Raw genomic sequence first — 11,583 nt, forward strand, 5'->3', positions numbered from 1 at the left:
GAAAGAAAGTATTTGACAGTTGACAAATTTTCTTTTGCCAATAACTCGAGAACCAATTAATTAATTATGATCTTTTTGTTGTTGTCCTTAGAATAGTTATAATTTGATAACTTGCCAAAATCGGTACTCTAATAGGTTAATTTATTGTTGATTTATTAGCAAAAGAAATTTTGTTAACTGAAAAATACTTTCTTTCGTGAGTGTAACCAAATTTGTATTGCACTTTTAAGAAGCTATGGAAAGAGCAAAGAAAAATTAAGACTGTCAATATGTTAATCTAATCTTTTATTGTTTGTTCCATCAACATTATAAACCCATTTTGATACAGTGGAAGAAATATACAGATATTTCATTAATGAAACTTGAGTAGCTATAGTATCTATTTCAGCCGTAGTAATTTCCGTATGAAGGATATCCTCCTGGGTACCCAGTAGAGGGATAGAAAGGCATTATTCCTGAATTGCAGTATCTACAATAATTGTAGCAGTTGGATGGTGGTTGATAAAAAATTCTTGAGTTAGTGTTGCAATTATATCCACCACAACCTGAAACAAATTGAAAGAAAAAATAGTATTTTCATGGGTTTTCCATAAAATATAATTTTAAAATAAAGTAATGTTCATTGGAAAGTATTTGAAACTAAACTTTACGAAGTTGATTATAGAAAATTATTCTGTAGACTTACTTAATATGTGACTTTTGCAACCATGCAGCTGCTCAGTTCTGTTGAATTAAACAAAATTTTTGTTTTCATATGTGTTTAGTTAGATTAATTTGAGTTTTTGACAAAGGTAGCTAGAAAAAGCCAAATATTGGTTATTCGCTTGTACATTTTTCACTAATGAAAGAAGTTAAGAAAGCTACCCCAAACCGAATTGACGACATAATTTGCAACAGACTCTACAGTGCAAGAAATGAAGATACTACTTTTAGACACAGTAAGACACTTGACACTCTTTGAACACTTCCAAAAGACACAGATTCACCCCTTTTAGATACTGTGTTGTCAAAGTATGTCCCAGATCTATGTACAAAATGTGCAAACTGTATGTCATCCATTTGTTTTCGAACTGTTTGCCGAGAAGAAGTGTTTTAAATATGCCATACTGTTTTTAGAGATAAACACAGAGATAAACAGTTAACAGTAATTACACTAGCAATAAATATCGGTACTTCCAACTAGTTAAAAGATTTTGCAAACATGTGATGTAGCACTTCAATGTAAATGAATTTATCGGAGACCATCAATGTGTCTTTCCTTGTAACAAAAAAACATTGGATCATTTATTCTGTGTTGTTTAGATAATAGAGAACAATAGAAATGTAATAGATGCTTCCTTTATTATTTATATATTTCAAAGAACGGTATTATTATTTCACAAGAGTAAGACTGTACAATGTCTTTACAAAATTTGGTTTTCACAAAAATATTGTAAGGTTGGGCAAGACATGTCATGAATTCAGAAGTCAAAGAAGTTGACCTGCTCCATTCGAGATCCATAGCGCTCTGAATTGCAATGATGTCTCATTTCCTGTTTGAGTTTGGCATTCGAATACCAGACTAGTAATATTAGATAGAAGAAAGAAAAAAAACTAATAAAATAAAAATAAATAAAATTGAGCACCCTATGCTTTTAACTAGCTCCTATGTGTGGTGGTTACGTGGATTTTGAATTAATGTAAGAAGCAACCTTATCCACATATCTTATTAGTGTGACTCCCGATCGAATGTCTTATTAGTGTTATCTTTGACCGAATTAATTTTCAGTGAGATAATAGAGGAAGACAAGCTTCTCTCTTCTCACATTGTAGAACTTTGGTGAGATTAGCAACCCAGACAAGTTACTATGAAAATTTTACGTGATAATATTATTGTTTCTTAAAATCCATTTTTACCCTAAATAGTTTCATAACTTAATGTTATGACGTAATGTCTATGATAGTTCTCTTATTTCCCTACAAAATGTCTCTATTTTAAACATAATTCAGTAGCTGAATTTCACTGAAGCTATATAATGCTGTTGAAAAACTATTGAGCCTTTTGAGATCAAAATTGAGAACACATCTATTGTTAGTTGTAAATAACATTATGAAAACTTCATATGCACACTAATTTTGTTCGACGACTTCCTATTTTTCTGACGACGCCATAAATCCTTTGCTATAGAACTTCTGTGGTTTCTGGTCAAAAAATTGTGACATGTGTAAGGTTTAAAAAAAAAAACTAACATAATACTGTTCAGGAATTCTGCAATCTCCAGCGAGTTCCGCAATCTGCAATTTTCAGTCGTATAATTGTCTGAAGGTGCCAGGCGTCCAAATTAATGATGGATCGTTCAACACTATGCATTTCCAATGTGATATACGACATCTTTTCTGTTGACCAGTTCCAGCGTTTTCTTTTGAATGCTAAGTGTACTTACGTTAATTGTCGACAATACAGATCGGAGTGTATCGTTCTGTCTAGAGGCAGCATTTTGTGATTCAAAACACCATTCCAATCCCACAAAATACACAGCACACCATTCCTAGGCGTCAATGTTAGCTTTATCACAGACTATAAAGCTTATTCTTGATTTTGCCACGATTTTTCTCTCACATTGTTGTCGCAGGTTTATATCCACTTTTCAACACTCTGAAACCGTTTCAATAATGGCCCAATTTTTTTTTATTTTATTAGAGATTCGCATATTTAAATTCTACCGAGTAAATAAATTTGAGTCATATCATATAGTCCTCAAGGTGTCTTCCTGTTCTGCCTAATGACCCTCCAGCACTTTGTAACGCATTTTTTATTTAATCTTATCTCTAGGCAGAACAGGAATTCCTGTTCTGCCTAATTCACACAAAAAAATATATTTAGATTTGAGGGAAATTTATTAGTACCTATTTCCCCTTGATTTTCAAATATCATTCAAGAACTCTTTAGATTGAACACGCGAGTAGACCAAATACCCCTAAAAATCATTTTTAGTATAACAAATATAGGGAAAGTGTCCGGTATAATGTAAAAAGCAAAACACCACAATTACGTTGAGTAAAATGATTACACAGTTTATTAGAGATAAATACTTCCAAATATCTACAAAGGAAACTTTAGAAGAACAAAGTTTGCTCTAGAATAACAAATTAAAGTATTGGAAACGAAATACAGTTTTAACTTCTTAAAGTCACATATACATCTTTTCAATTTGAGAGAGAACAAAACTTCGAAACCCACACTAAACCCACATACAACCTTCATTGTTATAAATGTAAACTGTAAGCTACAACGTCTACATAGGAAATCAAATCCAATTGACCTGACTCTAATCCACTTTGCAAGGACTTGATTATCTGCTGAATCTGCTGGGTTTATCTTCATTGTACCGTCAAGATATGCAAGTTAGAAGGTGGATACGACGAGCTAGTGCTTTACCACTTGTATCCATTGATAAAATTGGTGGTATGTACTTACATATACAAGAAGATGCACCAGAAGTGCCGAATCGAGACGACTTTCACAATTATTTGGTTAAAACGTGGTTGGACGATGCAGATGCCAAGTTCACACCGTAAGTACTGTATAGTTAGGTTTACTTTTTCTTACGAATTATATAAAACATGTGTAATTAATATTGCAATATTTTTTCCTCATTACCGATTTGGGTTTAGTATATTGGTTCAAAATTGCAATAAAAAAAGAGAGACAAAAATATTTGCTTATGTTGATCAATTCCAGTGTTTTCTTCAACATATAGTTTTCGAAAATGGCTCTGATTGTCACTGAATAAAGTGACACTGACACCATTGTCAAAAGCCCGCAAATTAACTATAGTAATTCATATGAAGGGTCCAGGGGAAGAAACTGATAAGTCCAAAAATCGATATTTTTTGTTTTAGTTACAGTGTTGTTCTATGAAAACGGACGTTTCTGTTGATTTAATGACGAGGGGAACACTAAGATAAGTCCGAAAATATTTACGAATAAAGAAAACCTATCCTGGGGAAGAATATGTTAAGTCCACGACCTTCTGGGGAAAACGCTGTTATTATTGTGTTGTGCAACTGGCAGCATTGATATCTGCCATTTAAGAAATTACTTGTTCACAGTCTCCGTTCAGAACAACATATCAGAAGTAACAATCAAGATGGCGGCATAAATACGCTGCTAATACCAGGTCACGACTTTTCTCTGCATAGACAATGTTTTTCACATACCCCCAGAAAAAGAAATCCAAAGGGATAAGATTTATGCTGCCATCTTGGCTGTTACTCCCGATATGCTTCAACGAATGTGGACTTAAATTGACTACAGATTAGAAGTATGCAGAGCAACAAACTGAGCACACATTGAAATTTACTAAGGTTTGTACAGAAACTTTTACATTTTCTGCACATTTTAAGGCTAAAAGCATTGAAGTACCTTTAAGGGTTTGTTCATAGCAACTAATCAAAATTCCGGCATTCTTTTTAGATGTCCCTGTATTTAAAATTGCTCCTTGTAGTACGATTCATCAGATCGTATTCTGTTCATGATATATATATATCAATGCTCATTGTATATTTCCATCCGATTGTTAAATTAGGTATGTAGGATTGTTTAAATGCTGTTTTATTATTTAGTTGAAGAAGGTTATTTGAAAGACATCAAGATGCAGACGGATAATCATTCGCTGGATATTATTTTAGAAGATTCCGTGTCGAATTCGTTGAACGTCATAAAAATACTACTTTAAGCATTCAATTAACTTCTTAAGAAAATATTTTCGTCAACATTATTTACGAACGTCTTTTTGTTTTTTTGCTTCGTTTGTTCTTAGAAATGTTTCAGCTGTTGGGCAAACATGAACGTACGTAAATTATAATAACAATATTTAACAACATGATTGAATTTAATTGTGATATTACCTAATCCAGAAGAAGGATAATATCCGCTTGAAGTTCCTCCGTACACCCCTGAAGGTGCCTGTTTCTGGTCCAATTTCTTAGGAACATCTTCGCCAAATGTCACACAAATAGTTATCAAAAGAAAAAAGATTGTACAAACCTGAAAAAAACGAACAATTTATTATCTCATGGAGATGAAGTAAACACAGCATTAAAAATTACAATATTCTTATTTGACCATTATGTTAGTAATGCAATATTTCGCTAACGAGAATAATATTCTGATGTAAAACTAAACTAATGGAGCGAACGGAGTCTAGTAGTAAGATTTAAACATCATCCTTACTTCGTAATTGAGACATCTCGGGTTCGAACCCGGTGGCCATCTATTTTGACTGAGAATTTCTTAGAGTTCCTTAAGTTTCATCAGGCGAATGGTGCAAGGTTCTTTCAATATTACCCTTGAACGATTTCCTTCCATTTCCTTTCAAATCCTTGTTATTATCATTGGACATTGTTAAAATAAGAAGTTAAATTGAACTATGGAAATCGTTAAATAGAAACCCTCTTAGAAATCCTATTTTAAAAAGCAAAACATATCAATCTGTGTGTAATGCCAATTTCTAAAAGCAAATGTGAAGCTAATATGTGTCGCTACTTGAGCTGCCTGTCTGCCTAACGCCAATAGATTTTGCTTGCGTGCAGGTAATTTGCAGATTTAAAACTATTGTGGCGACACAACGGGCAAAACGCAACAACTATAAGCCTATATAAGAATAGGAGTTCTTAACTTCATTTTCGTGCAATTTCTTGAGCTGTCATGTCTCTTCTACAAATAACAGTATCGCTTTGAGGACAAGTGGGTAAACGCATGCTTTGTGTATACGGGAACCAGTATAAAGAAATTTGATGACACACACACACACATACACACACACACACACACACACATATATATATATATATATATATATATATATATATATATATATATATATATATATATATATATATATATATATATATCAATATTCAGAGGAAAGGGTTCCTTCTTACCAGTAGCATAAATTCAACTGTGTGAAAATTCCTTAAATTCTCGAAAATTGACACATCTGTTTTTCTTTTTTAATATTAGGCTTTGTTTCACTTACGCAATTGATTACTTCAAGTATGACTAAATCATAATATAAATGAATACAAAGCTCTTAATTCACGCAACTTTTAGATAAAGAAAGAACCAAGGAAAACGACGAAGAAATGAATTATAATCTGGCCAAATTTGTCTCTTCTTTGGAACTAGGACCTATATCACCCGGGGCAAACACAAAATTCAGTTCTTCCCCTCTTAATGTTTGGTAAGAAAAGTATCACTTAGTTACATTAATGCATTATAAATTACATTTTAAATAAAACTAATGTTATGTCGGTTTATAAGTATGCTATTGTAAATAATTTAAAGCACTCGTATATTACATTTGTCATTGATTTCAAAAGTTTTCAGAATTATTTTGTGTACTTCAGAATGGTTTTAATTTTTAAAAAAGTATAAAATTAGGTAGAAAATGTCTCAAAATCATAAAGTTGTCATTAAAAGAAAACATTTAGTGGTAAGAAATGGAATTCGCCCGAGAGGAAACTCATCAATATTATTCGCGAGGAACTGCTGATTTAAAACTTACATAACGCAGTTCAACAAATCTGACTCTTTATCTGGGCTTTGCATAAAATGTTAATTTTCTGAATAAATCGATTACACTTACGGTTTGTCAGTAATCTCCAACACGCAACTTTTTTTCTTTTGCAATCATAATCTCCATTACCATTATACAAGAAAGCAATTAAAAGAAGATACTGACAGGCCCGTATCCAAGGGGGGGTCTAGGGGGCCGGGTCCCCCCTAAAATTTTGCTGGCCCCCTCTAAAATTTTCTGTAAATGAACTATAACATGGTGATGAACTATAATATAGTTGGATCGGGCCCCCCTAACTTCAGCCGGGCCCCCCCTACATTTTTGGGCTGGCTACCGGCCTGGATACTGACACATATACAAGATGCTCATGAACAAAGTGACGATTCGTCGGGGAGTGTTTTCTGACATAGAACAAAGAAAAAAAAAGTAAACATAGAACAACTCTATTATTGATACTATAATTAAGTATACTAGTTAATTAGAGTGATTAGAGTTAATGTCTTTCGCTGGACAGTACATTTTCTAAAGAGAGATCCTATGTGGTACAAAGTCATAAATGAAATAGAGAAATGTTCTTCCAGAAATTATCGGAAATGGCCTGAATTAACTTAATTTCTAAGTTAAAAAATATTTTTCGCATCTATTACGCTCTGTTGTAAAATCAAAAATAGGAGAAAACAGCTTAGATTGATAAGGCATTGTTGTGGTGTCAGTTTGCCAAGAGAGTGTCGGTGGCTTCACTTTGCAACATAAGAAGGTAAGGTGTCTATTTATCTTCTATGGATCTGTCGTATGCACGTCGTATAGAAAGACGCACAGGCGTTTAGTCGGGAAAATTGTTAAGATCATTATCTTAAAGTACACACTATTATCGAACTGTTATTTCTCAAATCAGATAATTAACGTTGTAATTTTCGACATGATAATATATAATTATGTCATGAAAACGTCATTACTGTCTTAATTGGGAAAGTATTTAGTAAGAAGATAGATGCGTGCAGTCTAACATTCAGTGGAGGTGAGTAATTATGTCCAATTTACTATTCTCAGTAAGATTTAGGAATGCGATTACAGTACACTATAATTTTCATTCATATTGATTTTCAAATTGGGTTTACAAGTAAAAGAAAGAAAGAAAGAAAAAAAAAAAACTAAATGAATGGAAATTCGCCGTGACCGTAATACTGCAAATTATGGGTAAGTTATTATATCAAATATATCTTAGTACTTTCCCTAAAATGAACAAAATTTTTAACATGTGGGATCAACATTATCAGCAGACTAAAACCATATCCACGAATAGATTAACTGTTGACTGCAAAAGGGAATTCGTGTTATTATTCAGTCCAAACTCTTCTGTCTTAGTGAATTCTTTCGAAGAATTTTGAGCTATAATTACTCCGCTACACATAACTTGAAACAAATTGCCGAAAATATCACTAAAAGAAAAGAAAATATAATTTCATCAAGTATAATAAATAAGGAAAGTAGAGATGCACAATGCAACACCAATGAAAAAGCCCTTGTATTATGATTTTCTGTGGCCGTGCAGTTTATTCACTGTTTAGAGAAAGAGTTAATGCTGGAACCCTCACCTTTCACTCCTACTTCTACCACTATGTGACATTTTAAATATGGATAATTGTCTACGCCAAGATTTCGAAATGAAATTAAATAAAAGTTATGGGTTTACGTGCCACAGTTATGCTCTTTAGGTTAAGGGAGACGAAAGCCTAATGAAAGTGAACGACTATGAAAGAGTTAGTAGAATGAAAATGTGGTAGAAAACCGGAGAATCCTGATGAAACCCACGGGCACGTTGTTGACAACCATTAACTCGGAGACCGGAGATCGAACAAAGTGATCACAGTCACTCAGAGGGAGAGCTCTCCCAGAGCCGCCGTGTCTCTCACCCAGGATTCCCAGAGTGACAATGAACGTTTTAATTTCTATATAGTCGAGCGAAGAAATAAAACTGAATGCGTATTCTCTAGTTAAACTACATTCAATTGGAAACAATTTCTCATAAGAAATAAAACTGAAAACAATCTCTCGTAAGAAATGAAACTGGAGTTGTACTTACAAGTAACTGAAACAGGCTCATTGTCTTATGAGACATCCTTTTGGGTATTCAGAGCTAACTACTTACTCTCAGAGAAATCTTCAATGTTATATACTAGTAACTGGATTGTTGAGAAAATATGAGTTTCCATTGTATTATTACTCCACCCTGAAAGTACCTTCCGGTCAGGGTTTCCATCTATTGAGCACATAATAATATTCTCCAACGTGATGGGCGTTTGTGCATTGTGACTTAAGCAAGAGGTGTACTTTTGAGTATTTGGAAATGTTTTAAAACCACAATAGAAAAGTGAATCATCGTTTTGGGAAATTCTTTTATATTCATGTTGCTTCTATTCTCTTGTTTGAATATTTTAAATGTTTGTAATAGCGAGAAGACGCTATCTCTCTGTTTCGCTCTTCCTAAGCAAACTATAGTTGCTATAGAATTTGGGAAGTGATGAAACATTCAAAGAGAAACTATGCTTGACAAAGGTGGAGAACATAAAAAAGTCAAAGATTGCCAAACTAACACAATCATACACACAAATAAAAAGAAGAAAGCTCTCTTTCGGACGCAAAATGATGTAATGTGAAATTTTACCATTTTTTTTTTTTTTATCATTATTCAAAATATAATGTAGAAACGAATTTCAGGGTAGGGATCTTTGCTAATCAAAAATGGACAAAGTCCAGCTATATACAAGAAATTCACTTAACATTAATTTCTAATACACTACACTCTTAGTTCTAATTAAAAAATTCTCTTTAAGCATTGAATGTTTTCACATACGGAATGATCAGGTTTCGCGAATCTGGTTGTCATACAACATTTGATGCCATTAATTTATTTCCTAAATATGATGAATATGAAAAACTTGATCAAAATTTTAATCGAGAATTATTAATTATATTAGAAAATTATTACTACCTTATTACATCCGTTCCTCTGTATCGTTAAATAACCTTAGTTTACTAATTTCTACTTGTATAAAGTTCTATTCAAATTCAAAATACATTAAGAACACAAAAAATTAAATTAAACAAAAGGAAAATTGAAAATGCGCTCCATATAGTATAATCAATAACAGTAAGTATAGAAAACGATCTTTATTTGTTTACTGGCTTTTACATCTAACGCAGGCTCAAGATAGTCAAATATCATACAATCTAATTCAAAGATTAGTCATTATGATTATTTTACAATGTTATTCCATCGTAGTCCTGTTTATGTGTCTACATACATAAAACTGACTTCTTTGAAAGTTAGGCTGCCTTCACACTGGGATCTTGCAAGCCATCTCGCGTGAGCCGCTCATATGAGCCTGTAGTGTGAAGGCACTGAATACTTCTGGGCCGCTAAAAACATCGTGATACCAAAATGGCAGCCGTGGTAGAGTCAGAAGCTGTAGCTTTATTCTGGGCGATAAATTGCAAGAAAATAGGAAAAGAAAATATAGAACAATATGGATTCATATTATAAATCGATCAGGACTAGAAGAATGTTATTTTTACAGTCTGTTTTCTAAACTGAGAGAGATGCGAGCGGTTCCGGGTTCGATTCCCGGTGGGGTCACTCAGTCAAAAAAGTGTAACACGCTTTTTCAGGCGAGGCACCCTGAATGAGGTTTTTCTGGGTTTTCCTAATTCACACCAGGCAAATGCCGGGGTGGTACGTAACTTATAGGTCCCAGGCCGCTTACTTCCTTCCCCAATCCTTAATTCTTTCCCTTTCTCCGGATTCTGTGCTCGCCGAGGCACATCATCCCTCAAATCGTGAAGGGCTAAATGGCATTAGGTGCCGAAAGCCCAGAAATTTAAATCCTAAATCCTAAATCCCTAAACTGAGAGAATGTGGAAGATTTGTTTTTCAATTACTTCAGGATGTCTATACCTTCGTTTGACGAACTGTATAATAGTATAAAATGTAAATTTTATCAAATAACAAAATGAGAAAATTTTCAACATCAAATATCTGTACACTTTTCTTCATTCCCACTGAGCTCACGCTCACGTGTGAAGGGCTCTCATAAGACTGTGTGTTATTTTCTTGCCTGCCAGCAGCCCGCTTGAGCCAGCTATTGGCGGGGTGATCTTTATAGCAGTTCAGAGCTGCGACTTACTTCCACCGAAGCACGTGTGTGAAGGCGTATATTTAAGATTAGGTAAAGCTTTCAACTGCAGCTCACGCGAGCGGCTCACAGGTCGTAGTGTGAAGGCTAAGTTATTGTTTTATTACATGGAAATTTTTGTTTTTACACAAGAGATTCACTGAACAATTTTCCGAATAGACAGGATTAGCGCTTAAAACCGGGATTCATTACCCGCTAAGAGGTAAGTTGTAGGTCGACGTTTGATATAGCTTCGGTGCTGAAAGGGAAGTTTAATTAAACTAACCATCTAATCATAACAAGTACGTCTTTTGTTTCATCATAAGGTTTGTAGAGATAATAAAATACTGTAGGTTCTACTTCTTAAATGAGAAGTTATCCCTCGTTTATCAGGATAACGCATCTAATATGAATCCTATCTCTTTCGTTTCTCTTTTCAAAAAATAATTATATTTTGAAACAGTTTAATAGTATAAGTACAGGTGGTAATTAGAAAAATAGAAACACCTGTAGTTGGCAACACGTCAGATGTATGGGTTGGCAGTGGTGTCGTGGCGCCCGCAGCGCCGGACCGCTGGTGGTGGTGTATTAGGTCAGTCTCCATACTACGTCAGGCGCAGTGGAACAGCAGTGTTCAGTGGCTGCAGCAGACGGACGTAGTGTAAAATGGGAGACCTCTCAGATTTTCAAAGAGGGCAAATTGTTGGTGCGCGGTTATGTGGAGTGAGTGTGACGGCAGTGGCTACTGTGTTAGGTGTGTCGCGTGGGACAGTGTCGAAGGTGATGACGGCCTACACAACACACGGAAAAACCACATCGGGGAAGTGGAACAGTGGGCGGAAGAAAATCAT

The 11,583-nt window shown here is 34.2% G+C and overlaps 1 protein-coding gene across 1 annotated transcript; it reads right to left on the reverse strand.

The window, feature by feature from the left end:
- Nucleotides 1–269: 269 nt before the first annotated feature.
- LOC145662105 (uncharacterized) lies at nt 270–8,771 on the reverse strand. The gene is made up of 3 exons (XM_081727439.1): nt 8,644–8,771; nt 4,891–5,029; nt 270–545 (listed from the first exon to the last, which is right to left on the reverse strand). Exons 1-3 carry the CDS (start codon nt 8,677–8,679, stop codon nt 385–387), a joined length of 336 nt encoding a protein of 111 aa, XP_081583565.1. The 5' UTR covers nt 8,680–8,771; the 3' UTR covers nt 270–384.
- Between the last annotated feature and the right edge of the window lie 2,812 nt (nt 8,772–11,583).

Source organism: Thermobia domestica, chromosome 10 (genome assembly GCF_964235325.1).
Source record: "Thermobia domestica chromosome 10, izTheDome1.hap1.1, whole genome shotgun sequence".
Taxonomy (NCBI): domain Eukaryota; kingdom Metazoa; phylum Arthropoda; class Insecta; order Zygentoma; family Lepismatidae; genus Thermobia; species Thermobia domestica.

Bases quoted from the DNA above. Each gene is read 5' to 3' on its own strand.
- LOC145662105 (XM_081727439.1), bottom strand. From the start codon at position 8,679: ATGTCTCATAAGACAATGAGCCTGTTTCAGTTACTT. The intron at 5,030-8,643 runs GTAAGTACAACT...CGTTTTTTTCAG, and splicing joins TGAGCCTGTTTCAGTTACTT to GTTTGTACAATCTTTTTTCT. The intron at 546-4,890 runs GTAATATCACAA...AATTTGTTTCAG, and splicing joins TTATCCTTCTTCTGGATTAG to GTTGTGGTGGATATAATTGC.